At 47.1% G+C, this 20,000-nt stretch overlaps 3 protein-coding genes across 4 annotated transcripts in view; 1 reads left to right on the forward strand and 2 right to left on the reverse strand.

Annotated features, from left to right (window-relative positions):
• Positions 1–9,688: 9,688 nt before the first annotated feature.
• Positions 9,689–14,618, reverse strand: LOC126573045 (uncharacterized). The gene is made up of 3 exons (XM_050232834.1): positions 14,485–14,618; positions 10,234–10,363; positions 9,689–10,133 (listed from the first exon to the last, which is right to left on the reverse strand). The coding sequence occupies exons 2-3, from the start codon at positions 10,360–10,362 to the stop codon at positions 10,050–10,052; spliced, it is 213 nt and encodes a 70-aa protein (XP_050088791.1). The 5' UTR covers position 10,363; positions 14,485–14,618; the 3' UTR covers positions 9,689–10,049.
• Positions 14,619–15,511: 893 nt separating this feature from the next.
• On the reverse strand, positions 15,512–16,297 carry LOC126573042 (uncharacterized). Its single transcript, XM_050232832.1, has 3 exons — positions 16,129–16,297; positions 15,825–16,050; positions 15,512–15,758 (listed from the first exon to the last, which is right to left on the reverse strand). The coding sequence occupies exons 1-3, from the start codon at positions 16,250–16,252 to the stop codon at positions 15,536–15,538; spliced, it is 573 nt and encodes a 190-aa protein (XP_050088789.1). The 5' UTR covers positions 16,253–16,297; the 3' UTR covers positions 15,512–15,535.
• Positions 16,298–16,467: 170 nt separating this feature from the next.
• The window catches only part of LOC126573041 (transcription initiation factor TFIID subunit 1), an 8,523-nt gene continuing 4,990 nt past the window's right edge, over positions 16,468–20,000 (forward strand). For both annotated transcript variants that reach the window (XM_050232830.1, XM_050232831.1), the window contains exons 1-2: positions 16,468–19,901; positions 19,992–20,000. The exon at positions 19,992–20,000 is cut by the window's right edge and continues 2,452 nt beyond it. In XM_050232830.1, coding sequence (XP_050088787.1) covers positions 16,794–19,901; positions 19,992–20,000 — 3,117 coding nt within the window. In that variant the 5' untranslated portion in view covers positions 16,468–16,793. The remainder of the gene's footprint in view (positions 19,902–19,991) is intronic.

Raw genomic sequence — 20,000 nt, forward strand, 5'->3', positions numbered from 1 at the left:
CCTCCCATCTGGCCACCCTTACCTCAGGCCCACTAAACAGAATAGTGAAAAACTAAACTCCATCTACGAAGCTATTACGAGCTGGACGTCAAGGTACGGTTAGTGCAGATGACCAGAGATGTCTATTAGAGGGTTTTGCTGTCCCACTGGCCATCACAACACTGTGCATCCAAATGAAACTATTGCACTAGGTAACAATAAAACAATCTCCACTCGATTGTTGTTAAAGTATTCTGATCATCTGTAAAGTTCTAGCAAACAATTTCAATTGAACCTAAAAGTATGATTCTCTCTGCATTCTCGATAATTATAATATCATTTATGGCATATTTTTGAACAAAAATGGAATATAAAAAAGCGCTACAATGATATTGTCAATAAATACGGTACACGCGATCTAAATGTATGAACTTAAAAATAACTGAATCCATTTCACCATACAAAACCCACACCCAATAAATCAAAATTTGATGCAAGCTTGTGACTCACAGGGCCGCTCTCCGTCGTATCTCTATATCATGAAACAAATTAACTAAAACATACGCGCAAACTGTGGATAAACTATTTCTCAGTTTAAACCTATTTAACACCCGTCCCATCGCTAGTATTGAACCATTTCACTAAATCAACGCCAGCGGCTTCGGTTTGTCCGGTTGCACTGGTCACTGCCACTGACTGGCGCAGTCTAACTTCCGTCCAACATGTCGCTGCCCAGCGGCATCCGCTGACGTGTGGACATGGCGCTAGCTTATAAATGTTTATTTCGGACAACATTGTAAACACAATGTAATTTGATAATGATGAAGTGTGGATGTTGTCCTCGTTGACTGCGCAAACACTGGCCAGCGAGCGAGCGGATTCCAACTTCCCACTGGTTGCCCAGTGCTACCACAAAGCTTCGGAATCGTTCAGCGTCGGCGCTCGGCGAGTAAACGGTTGCTTACCTTTCGCCAGTTTCCCCGCCGACCCAGCAGGATGTTGCAATTTTGCCAACTGGCCGCATACTCTGCTCCTCGCCAGCGGTGAGCGTTTTCGCGAACATCGTCATCCGGTTCCAAATAAAGTTTTATTGCGGTGCATTTTGTGATTAAGCAGTGCAACGGTTTGTTTGGTGAGCTACCCGAAACAACCACAGGCTCTACCAATCTGGCTGTGCCCGGGGAAACGAACTGCCAATTCAGCACACTGAGACCCACCGCAAGGAGAGTTTGCCGGAAGCATGAGAAGCATGGGAAAACATTAAAACAACACATTCGGCTACCCACCATTCTATCATATACGAAAGCTCTCCAGCAGCAGCAGCAGCAGATGATGATGATGATGTTGTTAATGGTGATAGGACTTTATTTGCACTTGAAGGATGAGTATAGTGCCGTTTGGAATGCGTCTGTGTGCATGTATGTGGATTTTGTATGTTACTGGCCACATCCATCTTAAAAGCATCATCGAAAGACCGCCAGATTTTGGGGACAACATAAAATAAACAGTGGATGCCACGCAATTTGTCTGAGTCTCACTTTTACACTTGTCTTTTCTACACTATATGTATTGTAGGCACACGATGTTTGATGGCAAAAAAAGGATGCAAAAATATCCAATTATGGAACGACGGACTATTCATAGTTTCTACTTTTGTCGTTCTGAAATCGATCATCGTTCCTACCCAAATCCCTTCCCGGATGTTGCTTTTCAGTGATATCACACCACTACAGTCATCGGGAATTCCAAGCTATCGCAAGCAAGAACCATACATCCGCCAATCCAACTCCAATCATAAGCCTTATGTTACATCGTAGTTATTATTCCATTTAGCTTGCTGACAAGCTTCTTCCAGACCGTGCCAATAGCTAGCTGCATTAAAAACTAGAAACCTGACGACAAAGTGCTGACTTGGCGCTCCACACCTCCAGTTCCAGTTCCAGTTGGTGCCATTCTCGTTCTTCCTATTTCTACCGTGTCATAAGGCTGGAACTGGCTACACTGTATGGCGTACGACACAAACTTCCTGACTCGTGATGCAGCTGTCGTTTATTATGCTGGGAAGATTTGGATGATTCTAGGATATGCAAATCATTCATGAATTCCAGCATTGCCAATCGGACGAAATCCGGTCCAATATATGGGAATATACAACCGATTGGAGTTTTTGATAGACAGATTGATTTTTGTTCATTTATGATCATGCATCTAGAGCGTGCCCTGGTTGGTTCTTCTCGCAGCCAGCATCGTTCATCTCTCGCGAAACATCCGAAGGAAGAATGAATATTGCTGACGGAGTAGATCTGTCAGGCATATCTTTGACGTAACTAATAGGCAGTGAGAAATATATTTTTATTTTCCTTCGAACTAGTAATCAAATATTGGTGCTATTGTGTGGCGATATCGACATATCAGCAGAGTTGATCGAAACACACAATGTTGGATCAAATATGTACATGTTTCAAATTTCTACCTTTGATAGAATGCTTAAATTGCAATATTATCACAATACTGTGGCCCACACAAACAAATTACGACTGTAAAAAAATCACGGGCTCCGACAACGGATCAGCTTGGACTGTCTTAGGAAACTTATTCGAAAACGTTCCCCAAACGTGCTTCTGGGATTGCAAAAAACTAAAATTTGAATGTCTAACTTTAACAGGATTATTATTAATTCATTCGGATTTTTTTTCCATTTTTTCCAGAAGAGAATAATGCAGACGAATAATTCGAAAAACGATCTTAATTAAGGATTAGGGAAACTTAACAAAGATTCCCAATAATTTTACGTTGGAAATGATGCACCATGGGAACAAACACCTGATAGTGTTCCAAACAACAGCATAATACCTTCTGGTATTTATAATTAAATATCGAGCGTACAAAATACACCATGTTGAACGACATTTGCATCGTCCATGTCACACCTCCTAGCATCGATGCTAAATGTAACAGATTGAAACTGTTCATACCCAGTCCAACCATTTTCTCTGGACTCAAACAATCAATTTCCATTGATTCAAATGAATGGTGATGCGTATGAAACGGTGACCTAATGAATACACACAGGACCGCCAAACATTCCAATCGAACCAACAATCCTTTCCCTCATTAGGTAGTCATGCCACTTGGTCATAGTAAAATTAATGAACATGTCCTTTTGTGAGAACGGAAGAAATACCCGAGGAGTATCGAGTGAATATCTTATTTATGGTAGCAAAATGATTGCCAAAACTATAAATCTGTTGAACTTTAGAACTATGTGTTATTGAACTGAAAGTTATGTAAGCATTAAACTCGTACTATCCCAGCATCGCTCTGCAATCCGCTACCATCACCATCGTTTTCAAACCAATCAGCACATTGTCTAGCAAAGAGCGCTTCACAATCATTTATTGCTGTATTTCAGAAATAGCACTGCCATACCAAATAGGAAGGTCTCAGAGGTTGGACGAACCGATTGCACATACATTTGCACAATATCGACGGAACATTGGATGCGTGCAAAGGCGCATCGCGCGGCATCATCCTTCAAATGAACGGCACGACCCACCACGAACCCAAAGACTTCATTAAGCCTCAAGCTTAAGCACGCAACAGCCGACGGCGACACGGGCCGGACAGAATATTGCCTTTGTGACGTCAAGTGGAGCGTTTAATTAGATTTTGAATAAAGTTTGCCACCAGCGTGTGAAGCGATGATAGTATGGGCCGGTGCGGTTCGTGACATCACTAATAAATAGAGTCCCACACTTGGCTGTGACAGTAGCCCAGCACATCAGCAGCGAATTGAAAACTAATGCTGCAATCCTGACGCAAGAGAATTAGCTCGGCAACTACTTACGCTCGCCTTTATTTATTTGGTAATTAACCGACAACATGTTATGAGTTAAAATGAAAGTGAAGCACTAGACTGAGATAGAGTATGCTTTAAAACGTCATGCACTCCCGCCAACACACGTCCGTACACGCTTATTGACACACCTGACACCAATAACGGGGCGTTTTTAGTCGATCCTCGAAAACCTAGCTTCTCACTCCGTTCACTTTGTTATGCTAATTCGTTCGTGCCCGTAATGTGCCTGGTAAACTTCGGTGTACCAAAATCAATGCATCGGCATCAGCAAAATCAATATTCCTCCGCACCGGATGCTGATTCGGACAAGTTCCCTCGAGCCCGCCGAACGCGCCGTGCGACCTTGCACAATTATCGATTCGAAGCAAATCTGCACCGAACCAAAAATATCGAATTCGTTTTTGCACTTCCGGCGCTCGACAAACGCACCGGCCCACCGACAATAATGCGGCGCGCAATCCCTCAATAACTCCGCGCTACTCCGCACCGGCCGATTGCCCACCGATTGCTCACTAATCCTTACGTCTGAACGCACGAGCGGTTCCGCGACGAACGGGAATTAAAATTTAATGACTTCATTTCACGTATTTCATGCAAATGTCCTTATCCGTATGTGTGCGGGTCTCTGGTCTCTGTGAGTGTGCAGTACGCTCCAGAACCTGCGCATCCTGTCGCTGCGCTCCTCCAACCTTTTGCTTCGGTCTATGGCTGGTGCTGCCGAAAAATTTACATTCACTCCATTATGTTGCGCTGCTGCGCGGAACATTCGCCGCGGAGCACTTCCGGTGCACTCCCAACTCCCACGGCGAATCAGCCGCGAAAGCCTCGCTTTGTGTCGCTCGTGGCGTGCTCTCAGCCAACGCCATCATCATCATCATCATCCAGGGGCCACGCCGAGAGGATAATCAAGTGATAAAAATGGAATAAAATAATTGGATAAATCAATTATTGATAATTTCGTGAAATCACATTTCATGGCATTCGCTTGACCCATCCCGCATTGACACTTCGGTGGGGCTGTTTCTCGCGCGCTCTTCAAGAAGCAACTTCGCGAACACTAGAGAACCCCAATCAGGCGCGTGACGTGACGAGTCGTCCTGAAAGTGGTGAAAATATGTTTGACCTTTTCAAGCTTTCCGATGATGGTAATCGTAAAGTGCGGTTACGGTGTGGAAGGACGTAGCGAGGAAAACCACACGTTAATCACCGAAGCATCGCAGTTGCGGTTGTGATCGCTTACCGATAATGAGGCACCCGGTGGTAGCATATTTGTAAACGTTGATCTCATCTTGAGGTGCGTTTTGTCCTTTGAAACGAATCGCTAGGCCCCAAGCGAACAGGCAAATGATGCATGCTGTCGAATTGGTCATTTCATGAATTTATACTGCCTGTAATTAGTTGTACGTAAATAATTGAAAGCTAGTTGGTTGTAGCTGGAGTAACTTGAGCGATGAACAAGCAAATGCGGAAGCAACATTAATGACAACGGAAGACATTTAATACGAAAATAGAAGATAAAAAATATCACATAAAACAAAAAACGAATATTACATCTTGCAATTCAATTAATAAAACCTGTTCAAAACGCAGGAACTGATTTTATTAAGCTTGAGACATAATTTAAACAGTTTGCCGCTATGATTTTCATGATTTCATTGATGAAACGCGAAATACGCGAAAAAGTTATAAAGGACTTCCTTGATGATAGAGACTATACATATGGTACATTTTTTCTGATATTTGGCAATAAAAAAACATAAAAGATGTTTATCGTTGCATGATCATGTTTAATGGGATAGCTTAAGATTTCATTAAACCATCCATTTCAAACCACAAATTCTAATGTTGAAAAATGCTACTGAAATGCATAGTGGAATTGCTCAGAAAAATAAAAAGCTTCACATATTTAGCTTCCCATATTCAACTACAAACCAGTACATATTTTGCTGTCTCTTGAAATTCCGTCGAATGTTTCCCGCTGAACGGATTCCGCCACTGGATCCGCTTTCACCAGCCATTTGACATAAGCTGCAGCAAGACGGTCCCCAGCAAGTGGCTCATGTCTTGTTTAATGCGAAAGTCAAAAGCAGAGGAAGCAAACAGTGGCACCTGTTCATAGCACGCATGGGATCTCACAACAGGATATCAATCCACTTGACATTTCCCCGCAGGACATTCAACAACAAATACCTGGAGACTGAGGAACCGTGAGAAACACTCCGCGTGTGTCCGCAGTCTGTACCGTGTCTTCCCGTTGGTGGGAAATTACAGGGCGGAAATGCTCATTCGTGGCCAACATACTGCGGTGGTATTACCATCACACGTGGTTTCCCTGGCCAGCGTTGGCAGTGATTGCACGACAACAGACTTGTTTTTAAAGACAAGGTACTCCTTGTCACCGTATGCCATTCCCTCGAAGATAAAAGATGAAAGAATGTCGCTCTAAGGTGAGCACGGGATTAAAAAAGGAACTGCCCTTAGGCGATATAGTTATTTTAGGGGCTACACTTTTCACAAAAAATTGCTTTTACAGTTTGATGCAGTAATTTGTTATAACTTTTTGTTTGAGAATATAAAAATTACGATTTTGTTCGTTGTTGGAATAGATAAGTATTTTTTTAAATACTATTTTAAACTTAAACAAATCGATTTTTAAAAAAAAGCACAAAGGCTGAATGATGCTAGTACTAGAGATTTCCGATTTTCTACCAGAAGGAAAGAAAGCAGCGAATGGCAAGGAAGCCAAACATTTTACTTTCGCCGCGAGCAACAGTATCCGTCGTGGTGGTTGGCGGTTTGCTTAAAATATGTACATATGTAGCGCTCTTGGTTGGTTAATGCTATCAGATTTCCATTTCCCAGGCATGGTCGTCCATCCGGAACAAGTGGCCCACAGGATTTCGCTCTAGTGGCAATCGGATGATCAGCTTCATGGTACCACAGACGTACACAGGAACGGGCGACTCGTAAAGGCTTTACATTTTAGTGTTTGACTTTTCCATTCCTTTGCAGCCACTTTCTTCGCTTCTATTTGTGCTTCAGCCGTGGCAGATTGTTTGTATTTTTGTTTCTTTGAAATTATAAATCGAATGGAGCACATACAAAAATCATATATCCTCCGCGGCAACCAACATTCCACACCAGCATGCCCGCCGACGTTGAGCGTCAGACCGGCTCCCGGAAGTGTCGATCCGAAAGTTACCCTCCACGAGGAGGAAATCGAGGAAAGTAAATATTTACAAGCCAGTAAGCCCTGTGGGAGAATTGTCTTGTTTTGGGTACGTTCGCGACGCTTGCAAATGCAATGGTAGCTTCGGTTTTCCCGGTCACAAGATTCCAACCGTGGCCATCGTGAACGTTCTGCACGGTTCGATGCAATCTGTTGCGCTTAATCGGCTGATGATGCTATCAGTAGGTTGGTCCAATTCTTGTTTTTAGATTTTTTTTATTCCATGGTTTTGTTTTATCACAGACGAGTGCAGCGAAATGCTGTCAAGCGAGGCATTTACATAAGCCTGATGTTACATTTCGAACCACTGCAGAACACCGTTCTGCCATCGGTACGTCAGATACATGATGTGATAAGCTACAGCGGTCTGAGAATATTGAAACCAATCCATTGTATCGATATGACTGTGCTTCTCTACTTATGCGAACAGATGGATGAACTTTTTCACATTCATTGCACATCCGACATGTTGCTTCGGAGACATCTTTTGTTACGGATTTGTCGTTCCATCGTTTTATTTCCTTTGAGCATGTTAACCAGGGTGCAAAAATGGCTTTCCGATGGCTGATACTAAAAGTTACATTTTTATACAACGATAGCTATTGTAAACGCAGGTATATGCAACGATTTGCAAAAAAATGGATTACATAAATTTCATTTCGTTCTTAACGACAAACTTTGGGCATCTTATTTCCTTAGATCAAGAAACAATTTAATTTCCTTTCACAATATTTAAATTTCAGATCTTCTAAGCTCTTAACCAAGCATAAATTTCCATGTACTAAATTAATAATTTGAAGAAAAAAATACTAATCACGTTGGCTCCAACATAAGGCAAGCGTTTCTCGATTACTCCCGGCAAGCGTTTCTCCATTGTTGCATACTTTCCGGGACTTAAAATCTGGCTTAGGTAAATTCGTTCCAGGCTCATTTTTAACAATTTAGTTTTTAACTTATTGACAATTTTGACAAATTTAAGTGGTTCAAATTCAGTAGTTTTCTATGCTACGATATGCACCGACTTTGAAAACGTTGGATTTGGAAAACGCTCGCCAAAGTAACGAGCTGCATTGAGCGATGTATGAAGCGCGGAATTTCAAAAATCAATATTTCAGCTTTGTTTCGACTGATCCAAAAAAAATCCAATAATATTCTTGAGAGGCTCAACATTCAGGAATAAAGGAAAAAAAAATGTAACATAACAAGTTACCTTAGCCCCCTTTAGAAGACTTTATACCGATAAGATTGAATTAGGAAATCTAAAAATCAATAACGAATCATTCGTTGGCCAAAACCACAAGCGCCAGCTGCCACTGTCACCATCTTGCCATCACACACTGCTGATAGGAGCAGAAAAAAAAACTTTGATTAAACGTGGGTCACCCTCCAAGTCACTTTCATGTTCTACGAATTTTTGCTAAAATTCCGTTAGTTTGTAACGCAAATTTGCATTTTGTTCTAAAAGTTTTACTATCGCCCATCTCCTCCGCACTCCACTTTGGTAGCCGATGTAACCGGTCTAATGTATTCATAAAAAGTTCTCTCCTAATGCAGCTCGATGGGTGCGCTAGTTTCACTGCGGAACCATAGCACCGCACCATTCCTGCTCTGCACCGCATTACTATATACAATATTACTGAAGCACCAAAACCATCTTCATCGGTCCCGTCACGGTCAGGGTGCGGTGCGGTGTCTCCTACGAACCAGTCCGAATCCACCGATTTGCTTCCCGATAGGTGACCACACCACCGGTGATGAATTTTAATTATTTCTCTTCTGAATAATGGCAACAGTTTGCCCTGCCACTGACGTCTGGTCACTGGCGATGTTCATCACCCGTTTCCGGGCAACCCTCTCCGTTTGTCGAGGTATCCTTCGAACCTTGGGTGACATAGATAGGTGGCCGGATCCGGGAGGATGCCCATGTGACAGACAGATAATATGGCAGCCGCATATGGAAGCAGGGTGAAGGTAAGCCGAGAGGTGCCGGGGACGCTAAATGAAAAGTTTTGTTATCAAAACTTCCCCATGGACGATTGTTTCGATTTGGTTGTTATGCAACGATGCAGCTACGTTCGTTTGCGACGTCGTTTTCCGTTGTGGCCATTTTTGAGGTCAGTTACGAAAACGATAAACTTCCTTATCGCTTAACGAGTGACATGTCAGAGGAAAGGTATGCCGGCAATCGATTTGGTCACTGCCAACCGACGGAAGCAACTCGGAAAGGCTCGTTGACGTCCGTTTAATCAGCCTTCCAGCTTAACTCAGATTTGTTACAGAGTGTAGATAGTAAAGAGTCTACTAGTCAATGGGGTTTGATATTAACTCTCAGCTTATCATTCTGGTGACGCAAATAATGGAACTAATGGATTTCATCCGTTTGCCTCCTTAGCAGTTCCCCGGATTTCGATAACTGAAAACCGTAGTTACGGAGTGTTTTTGTTTGCTCAATAGTCTTTTCGGCCATGGATGAAAATATCGATACAAGTTAGCTACAAGCTAACCGAGACACCTTTAGAAGGAAGATACCTGTGGGTGCTTATCAACCTCTATTTACACACCGAATGCTTCCGTCATGCCAGCTGAAAGTAACACCGAGTAACTGCGACGAGACAAACATATTAAGTGTAAACATGAACACATGATTCTTCTTTTTATTTGTGGTTGTTCTGTTCTGCCGCGAAGCCGCGCCGTTATAAAACTTTAAACTTACAACAAACGTAATGTTAAGCGTTGCTGGTAAATCGAGAAGAAATTAAACAAAAAAAAAAAGAAAAGAAACTGGCTTCCAACGCGGCGCCTCCATTGCCCGATTCCAGGTCGATGTACATGGTGACACATTGATTGTTTCCGCGGGACGCACGCCCGCCGTACGCATCTAAAAGTTAAGAATGATAGAGCCGCGAGCGATCGATCGACCGCAGCGCACTCACAACGGCGCCGAGAGGTGCATTGGCGTGGGGCCGTTTGCCGTCCGTGAGTTTAAAATAGAGATTTTCCCTCCATCATGGCCTTGGCACACCAGTGCGTAAACTGTGCACCGAGCAGGAGGAAATCCGACACAACCTAATGGAGACATCGAGGAGTTGGTTTGTGAAAAGGAAAGAAAAGAGAACGAGGGAAAAGTTAATGCTGTTGTACGACAGTGCGCAGCGACAGAACTTACCGAAACATCCGGTATGCAGACGGTCAGCGGGTAGATGAGGACGTACCAGCCGGCGCAGAAGAACGCCACCCAGAAGCCCACCACGATCAGCACGATCAGCCAAATGATCGACCACAACAGGTTAGCCATTCTGGAACGGACAGCGAAGCATAAGAAGAAAATCAGATTACGAAATCGCCTCCAGTCAAGTTCAAAGCAAAGCGCATCGAGCAAACGTATGAATGGACCACCTTTCTTCCACAAACGATTTATGGTTCGATCGTTTATCTGTGAGCTCGCGCACTGAATGCTCTCGAATCTATTATTTCACTCAGCACTTGATCTGTATGTTGCCACGGCCATGGTAACATGTTTGCTCTGAGCAAATGCCCGGAAAGCACCACAAACCGAGCGAGCATACAAATCGTAAACAAACGACTGGCACGGCGGCGTTCGTGGCTTTTCGCACAAAACAGAAAAGATCGGAGAAAAACTGAGGAAATTCGGTAAAAATAAATAAAACCGCTTGGTGAGGGGGCCACACACAGGCTGCAAACGCATCGAACCGGCAAACGAAGGGGTGGAGTTGGGGGGGGGGGGGGGGATCGTAAAGTTTGTGAGCAAATAAAAAATCTAAACGCCGGCATGTCTGCGGCCATGCTGCACGCACTAGCTGGCTAGACCGATCGCACACGATCTGCGTGCCTGTTATTGGTCATATCAATCAACGGCTTAAGAAGTGAAACCTATTTTGGTGCTTCTAAGGAATAGTGTACCGACCGGGCGCGTAGCATGAGGTTTAATTGTTTTGTTTAAAGGCATGAGATCGTGCTGGGATAATGATTTGGAACCGCCGCCTATACATTGTAGAGGCTCCAATGTTTTACAAACGAGGCGAAGTTTTCGTATTGATGCGTCGTGCTTTATCAAAACACTTTTCGATCGCATTGTATTGTAGGGAGGAGTGAGCAACATTGTTCAACAGGAAGATCATCAAGGGATGATCTCTGAAAATGAATCTTCCTTACAACCGTGCTGTTTGGAATTAATTATTATTTATAATTTCCCTTTAATCAAACATATTTTTTTCTTCGCCTAAAACCATTAAATGGCAGAAAATATAGTAAACTTTCTTAAGTTAACTTTGCATTCCACTATGGAGCTCGATTAATACGCGATTACACTGTTAGTTAACAAAGAGCAGCTCTCGGAGTGACAAATTCCCGTTTTTCAAATCTCAAAACCCACAATCCGTGAATTCCGTGGTTCACACAACGCAGGGCGGCAGCCATAGAAGCACCATTTGTTCAACTTCATCATCCACTTGCTAGCAAAGCAAGCCTGCCCATCACCACCATCACCATCAGCAACAGAAGCAACAACATGCTCGGCGAAGGGTTTGAACAGTTGGGAGTTGCTTTCACGCTCCGCTGGCGACGAGGTTTCGGGAACCAAGACGGCGTAAAATCAAAACAAACCCAAGCGCGGCCCAACGCAATCATTTCTCTGCGCCCTCACTCACACTCGCAGCCAGCCGGTTTGACCAGTTTATGCACCGGATGAAGATGCTCATAGTAACCCCGCTCCCTCCCTCCCTCTCTCCAACCGAGCTACGCTACGATCTCCCCGCGATCCGCCACGAGACTCGCATTTGTTGTTTACGCGGCCACCGTGGTCCGCGAGGGGGGGGACGCTTGCTTGTGGTGGTTTTTGGTCCCTTTGGACCTCCCTTCAAAGTTCACCGGACCCCCACCGCCCAAACCCCGAAAAATTCCGCTCCAATGATCTACCTGGCCTCAAAGGGGGCGAAGATGCTTAAAATACGATCCCGCTTCGCCGCCACAGCTAGTGGCGGGAGAAAACAAAAACAACCCGTCCGAGAACCAACCGAGCGCCACGCGTGTAGGTGGTGTAACGGTGGGGAGCCGGGGTTGGTGGAGGCGCGACGGAAGGGAGAATCTCGAAACGTGGCGGTGAGCTGGTGAAACTTAAGACAAAATAAAACTCCCCAAGCCGAACGAATGTGAAAGAACAGGGTGAACGGGCGGGCGCCCGCACTGGCACGCCATTCATTTACGATGCGACGCCACGCCACCACCACCCCAATCCTCCCTGCCACCCCTATTACAGCACCTGTAGAGGGGTCATACCATGTAGCGTGCGCGTTGTGCCATTAGAGTACGCATCGCATAGATCATCAGCACCATAACCCTCTCTATATGGAACCCTTCGGCAGTGGGTGCGTTCAACCCCCTCCCGGGGGGAGGAGGGTGAGTACAACACATGGCCAGCACAGTTATGTGGCTTACATATTTGTTGCTGCATTGCATTCTTTCAAACAACACTCGGTCCCTCGCTCGCTCGCTCGCTCGCTTGAATCAAATCGCTCCACCCCGAAATGGTTCTAAATCCGGGTCGCAGCGACTCACGCGAACACCCCCGTGCATTTCAATGGTGCACCCGAGTTCCCGTGTGCCTGTGTGTCGGTGGGGTATTTGTTTTCGTTGTGGAATTTTAAATCCCACTAAGTGTAAGATCATTCGTACAGCATATTGCATTGTTGGCAGAGTAACGACGCTCCCCCGATCATCAGTTGGCAGCGACCACTGTCGTTGCTGCTGGTTGACCTCCAGCGGTCTCTGCTGCCCCCATAATACACTGCCGTTAAGTTTGTGCACACACCGTACCCACGCCTATGATCACCATTTGTCGTTCTTAGCGCACTCTTGGCGACGCACCACCAAAGGCAAAACGTTTTCAGACCATCGGACATGTGTGGGCGCCTGCCAACACCAGCGGGGTATTCGCGGTCTTTGAATCATCCAAGCCAAGTCCGAATGGGTGGCCAAACAGACTCACCAATCAATTCTCGCAAGTTGACTTTTTTGACTCGAAACATGACGCCAGCTTGATAACAGTAGTGTGCCGTGTACTGTGGGGATCATTCTCAAAACGCATTCGTTAACCTTCTATTTTCGTCTCGTTAATCATCCCCTCCGCCGCCTTATCACTTCCTTGAATCGACTGGAATGCATAGTACATAAATGCCGCGATGCGCACTAAGCAAGGCGCCCAAAAAAAAAAGAGCCACCACCAGGCAAGGGCACAGAGCAGCGGACAGAGCTGCTGCTCTTATCTTGGCTGTGGTCCGTGAAAGGCCGCTAATCCTATGCAAAACAAGCAGTACAGCAAGCGCCTACAAGCGGTCCAGCAGGCCGTACGGGCCAGATGGTCGTCGTCGTCGCCATCCAAACCGACCTCCTTCTCCTTCTACACGACTTCCCACCTATTCTCCTAATCATCATCAAGCTTATTTTTTCAAAATGATGTCACCAGCGAAGCATGCGCGCAGCGCGATGCGCGATGATCAGCATACAGCACAGCATCACATCACCATCATCGCCATCATCATCATCATCATCATCGTCGTCGTCGTGGCCTAGCTGTTGCGACCTCTTATACGGGACGGGGAGTTTGCTTTGCGCCAAAATCCCCCGCCCCGTCCCCTGCTGAGAGACGGGACTGTTGTGTTCTGGCACCAGAAGGAGTGGTTCGTTGGTCTCCGTTGGTCGTTGATGAGGTAACACACCAGGCACGGCTACTTAGACAATGTAGGATAGGGTGTGCACCTTGACTCAAACGAAGGTCACAGTAAACCAGTCAAACGACCTGCTTCGATGCATTCCCTCCCCAGGCGGGTGGGCCAGTAGCGATATGGTTACCAAAAGTGGGTTTCGCAACTGGCCCCCACCCCCTCTCGGACACCGGATATGAAAATGGCACGTCGTCACGATCGTTTACGAAATATTCGCTTCCAATCCGAGTTCCTCTATCAGCACGGAATGCATGAGCGCACATTTAAGTGAGGGGCTCCGATAAAAATATGATTCCCTTTAAAGAAGGGGCGCCACGTGACGACCGAGATTTAAGGCGGTTTCGGCGGTTGCCACACACTGCATTCCGCGCTAAATCCATCACTGTCGTTGATAAACTGATGGGGTTTTGATTTTTTTTTGTTTCTGGCCAGCACCTAGCACCAGCAGCTGCTATTATCTCACGCCACACCACGCCACGATGTGATCGTAATCGCATCCAACGGAACGGGAGCTTCCTCTATCACTGTGTCTAGTGCATGGCACGCGGCACGATAACGCCGGTTGCCGCTTCTCCCGTTTCAACTGCGCTCGCAAGATGGGTCCGACCAGAGAGTATTCGCGCTTATCGTGTCGTTGCTCGTTGCTCAAGTCTCTTGGGCCACCTTGGGAGAATTACCTGCAAGCAAGTTTGTAGCACTTTTTCCACGCGACTCAACCGAAACACTAACACGGAATGATGATAAGCTCGCGAGATGGGAACGCGTGCGCACTGCTTGGCGGTCAAATTTGAATTACGCCCGCGGATGATGGGGGCGCGCGTAGCCTAACGATCGTCGCGATGCGCCCCGCCCAAGCGGCACCAATACGAGCAGCCAGAGTCGGCCGACCCGATGGAAAACCGGTCGCGCTGGTAAACAACAGGTTTGCTTAACCCTTCAGAGTCAATTACCAGCGAGGGGGCGCCTTGGAATGGTTCTATTTTCTCTACAATTCGGTCGTATGCTGTGCGGACAGGGGACTCGCCTTTTCGGAATGGATCATCTCGATCTATTTTGCACATTACTTTTGAACTCCATTTCGTCATTTGTGATATTTTAGTAGCTTGTCTTTAAGCATTAAGCGAGGCTGCGAAGGGGGTTGATATTCCAAGCATAAATGTCTGTTTTAATATCCTACATTCAAATTTTACGAGATTATGAGTTTAATTTATTCCACAAACCACTCTTCGCTAGTTACGGTCTTTGAATAGAGATAGTTCTGTTCTATAATAAGTTAAATATTTCTGAATTTTTCGCTGAGTTCGTCGGCAATCTTTTTTACGGCGAACTATTTGATAGAACAGTGAACCACACCGCTTTTCATTAAATACGGATGCTACTCGATGATGGATACTTTTTATAGGTAATCCTGAGAATGTTTTAAGAGTTTTTTTTAAATAATCATTTAGAAACGAACAGCGTGGTTTTTACGATGAAATAAAATAATTTAAAACGCTAAAAAATAGTCAATTAATTTGGTCTATTCTCTTCGAACCAAATGTTAATGTGGTCGATGCAGAAATCGTTTTAAACTAATAATCAACATCGTCTTTGAAAACGTGTTGCAAAAACCACTTCAAATGCTTGAAATACCAATCGAAAATATCAGCGGATTCGGTGTAACCGTAAGATGATAGAGCGAGGACTTTCGTACTGAATACGCAGGTCATTTATTCAAAGTTAAGTTGTTTAAACATTATTTTGTAAAAGATTTTCCCATGAAGCAAGGTAGGAGCTTGTACTGCCCAGATTTGCCCAAGCTAGTTCTCGTTCAGTAGCACTGTTGGCTGTTAAATCGAGGCAGAAATCAAAGTGTTTTGTGCTGTCCACCGACAGTACCCGAACTCCATTCGAAGCGGCGTCGAATTGCAGATACAGGTTGCCGTACTTTCGCAGCAGTTGGTGGAACAATCTGAAAATGGAAGAAGCGGTCAGGAAGGTTCCAAGGCAAAGGGCAGGGAAACGGTTTAACGCTTACTGCTCTTTCTGCTGCACAGTTTCGCTTTCGTCGTCATCGTCGATGGCTGGAGTCGCAGTTGGTTCGTCAGAGTCCGTAAGGGCCGCTTCCGCAAGTCGGTCACACTTTTTCTGAACGCTGCTCAGTAGCTCCAGGGCGTCCTGCTTTTCGTACTTTAGATCATGTATGTCGTCCTTTAGCTTCCTTGCGCATTCACTTTCTTTGGCTAGCTGTTTCAGGCAGGCGTCTAGGGGGAAGAAGATATCGCACGAAATGAACAGATAACAGATATCAGAGGCACCGCTTTTTGCTCCGAGAAACTTACCTCGCTGGTTGAGAATAGTTTCCAGCCGATGAATCAGATCGGCGTTTTGCTCGTCGTATGCTGCATTCTGGTCGGCATATTTTTTCAGTTTCTTTCTAAACTCCAGTAGAGTAATCTTTTCCATTTTCTGCACAAACTTTCCCTCGATTGGCGCGTCTGAAAAAAAGCGTTGTTCAGAAAAACAAATTACGTTAAAAATGTAAACAAACGGCGCTCACCAATTTCAAATTTGACAACGTTGATGAGTGCCAGGTGTCCCCATGTGACAGAAATCGCTCACCGCAGTCCGCCCCGCGAGTTTCGACTCCTGAACCCCCATCAACACGTTCGCAACGCAATAAAGCGGAGCTTCCGCGGAGACCGCAGCAAGATTCCGTAAAACGCTCCAGAACCAGTAAAACCTTGAGCTAAATTGTGATTTTCCTGGCGTGTGTGCCTCCGGACAGTTCCTGCATCGAAGGGGAAGAGAAGCAATCCGAAACGTGTTCGTTTGACCGGCAAACAGTTTTATTTTAGCGGCACCTCCCAGATTAGGCAAGAGCGGCAGGCACTCGAAGTCGCGCTTGGGATGTTTACAAACACCGGGAAATCGCGAAAGGCCGGCATTCCTACGAACATCTCTGGATCGGATATAAATCTCATAAAGTAGTGCCGCCTGCCCCACGATGAGCAACGACAGTGACAATGATAGCGATAAAAATGAGGGCGGCCTCAACCTGGCCGGCTTCCTATTCGGCAACGTCGACGAACACGGTAACCTGGATGGCGATTTTTTGGACGAGGAAGCGAAACAGCAGCTCTCCTCACTGTCCCGGATGGGCCTGTCGTCGTTTTTGTCCGCGATGCTGCACGACGATGACGCCGAAAAACCAGCACCGGCATCCAACAGCGACAGCGATGATTCGTCTTCGAGCGACGACGATCGGAGAAGGCGCCGCTACGACGACGACAGCGACGGAGCGAGCTACAAAGTCAAAGCCGAGTGTGCCGTCGACTATTCCGACATCCAGGAACTAGCCGAAGAGTCCCTGCCTCCTTTGGTAGCAACGGAAACCAACGGTGAAAAGGACGAAACGACCGGAACGGAAGAATCCAGCGAGAAGGGTGCAGAAATAGCCAAGGAAGAGAAACCGGACGATCCCGATGGTGCCGATGGGAAAGAGACCACGGACCCGAAACCGGCCGATGGAGATGAAACGAAAGCGGAATCGGAATCGGAACCGGCAACCGGTGAAGCCGGTGAAGTGAACGACAAAGATCTCATGCCACCTCCGACGGCACCGGTCAGTGGTGATGGAACCGCAGCAGCACCGACCGGCGGCACATCCTCCGATCCCGAATCCGCCAAGGATAAACCGAAAAAACTCGAAACACCGCTGGCCGCGATGCTTCCCTCAAAGTACCAGAACGTAGACGTCCGCGAGTTCTTCCCCGATTTCCGGCCCGATAAGGTGCTGCGCTTTTCCCGTCTCTTCGGCCCGGGAAAGATATCGAGTTTGCCGCAAATCTGGCGTAGCGTACGCCGGAGACGAAACAAGAAACATCAGCAAACGCGTAAACCGCGCGACGGATCAGACTCGACGTCCGATTCGGATGAACCGAGACGGCGGCACCATCAGTTCCGTCCAACGTACCCCCCGACACCGCCACGCGATCAGTGGGCATCGGATGATGAGCTGCGGTTCACCAGCCTCGCCGCGGACGAGGAGAAGGAGGTGAAGGACAAGGAATCCGATAGCCGGGGTGACTCGAAACCGAAGGTTGCCGATTGGCGTTTTGGTCCGGCGCAGGTGTGGTACGATATGCTGGATGTGCCGGAAACGGGCGAGGATTTTAACTACGGCTTCAAGATGGGCGATGCGGCCAAACTCGAGGCACTGCCCTCGGTCACGGCACCAACCAGTCATGCCATCCCGGACGATGCCTTCCTGATGGTGTCCCAGTTGCACTGGGAGGACGATGTGGTGTGGGACGGTAACGACATCAAGCACAAGGTGCTCCAGAAGCTCAACTCGAAGGTGAACGCCGCCGGTTGGCTACCATCCAGTGGGTCCCGTACGGCCGGTGCCTTCAGTCAGCCGGGCAAGAGCCTTCCGGCCACCACACCCACTGCCATGGGCAGCTCGGGCAAATCGTCAGGCGGCACTAAGCTAAGCAAGACACAGATGATCATCAATGCAGCTCAGAAGGCGCAGGAAGAGAGCGACGACACGTGGTACAGCATCTTTCCGGTGGAGAACGAGGAACTCGTGTATGGCAAGTGGGAGGACGAGGTGATTTGGGATGCGGAAGCGGTAGCCAAGATCCCGAAACCGAAGATTCTGACACTCGATCCAAACGATGAGAACATCATTCTCGGCATTCCCGATGATATCGATCCTTCGAAGATCGTGCGCAACACCGGCCCTCAGCCAAAGGTGAAAATCCCGCATCCGCACGTAAAGAAATCAAAGATTCTACTCGGCAAGGCGGGTGTGATAAACGTGCTGGCCGAAGATACACCACCACCACCGCCCAAATCACCCGATCGCGATCCGTACAACATTTCGAACGATGTGTTCTATATGGCCAAAACGACGGAGGCCACACTGAAGATCAAGGTTGGGGGAGGAAATTTGCTACAACATTCGACACCCGTCGTCGAACTCCGGGCACCGTTCATTCCCACGCACATGGGTCCGATGAAGCTGCGTGCCTTCCACCGTCCACCGATGAAAAAGTACTCGCACGGTGCACTGGCAACGAGCAATCCGCAACCGGTGCTACCGCTCCAGAAGCACATCAAAAAGAAGGCCAAACAGCGCGAACTGGAGCGGATTGCGTCGGGTGGTGGTGATGTGTTCTTCATGCGCACACCGGACGATTTGACCGGGCGCGATGGAGAGCTGATTTTGATCGAGTTCTGCGAAGAGCATCCACCGCTGATGAACCAGGTCGGTATGGCGTCGAAGATCAAAAACTTTTACAAGCGCAAAATGGGTAAAGATCCGGGACCGCCCGAGTTCCGGTTCGGTGAAACGCACTACGCCCACACGTCACCCTTCCTCGGTATCCTGCACCACGGCCAGTGCATACAGGCGATCGAGAACAACATGTACCGCGCCCCGATCTATCCGCAGACGATGGGCGAAACCGATTTCCTCGTCATTCGCACGCGCAACAACTACTTCGTGCGGGAGGTGGACGCACTGTTTACGGCGGGCCAGGAGTGTCCCCTGTACGAGGTGCCCGGACCGAACTCGAAGCGAGCCAACAACTTTGTGCGCGACTTTTTGCAGGTGTTCATTTATCGGTTGTTCTGGAAGAGCCGTGACAATCCGCGCAAGATCCGGATGGACGACATTAAGAAAGCGTTTCCGGCACACTCGGAGAGTAGCATCCGGAAGCGGTTGAAGCTGTGTGCGGATTTCAAGCGTACCGGTATGGATTCCAACTTTTGGGTTATCAAACCCGAGTTCCGACTGCCATCGGAGGAGGAGATCCGAGCCATGGTATCACCGGAACAGTGCTGTGCGTACTTTAGTATGATTGCGGCCGAACAGCGTCTCAAGGATGCGGGGTATGGAGAGAAGTTCATCTTCGCGCAGCAGGAAGACGACGATGAGGAGATGCAGCTGAAGATGGATGACGAGGTGAAGGTTGCACCGTGGAACACGACCCGTGCCTACATCCAGGCCATGCGGGGCAAGTGCATTCTGCAGCTGAACGGACCGGCCGATCCGACCGGTTGCGGTGAAGGTTTCTCTTACGTCCGCATGCCAAACAAACCGACGGTAAGAAACGAAGAGGAGGGGGGGGGGGGGTGGGCGGGTTTAAGAGAGCCCAATTCTAATTGAGTTCCCCGTTCCGATTGTCCATTACAGCAACAAAAC

The sequence above is a fragment of the Anopheles aquasalis genome, chromosome 2 (genome assembly GCF_943734665.1).
Source record: "Anopheles aquasalis chromosome 2, idAnoAquaMG_Q_19, whole genome shotgun sequence".
NCBI lineage: Eukaryota > Metazoa > Arthropoda > Insecta > Diptera > Culicidae > Anopheles > Anopheles aquasalis.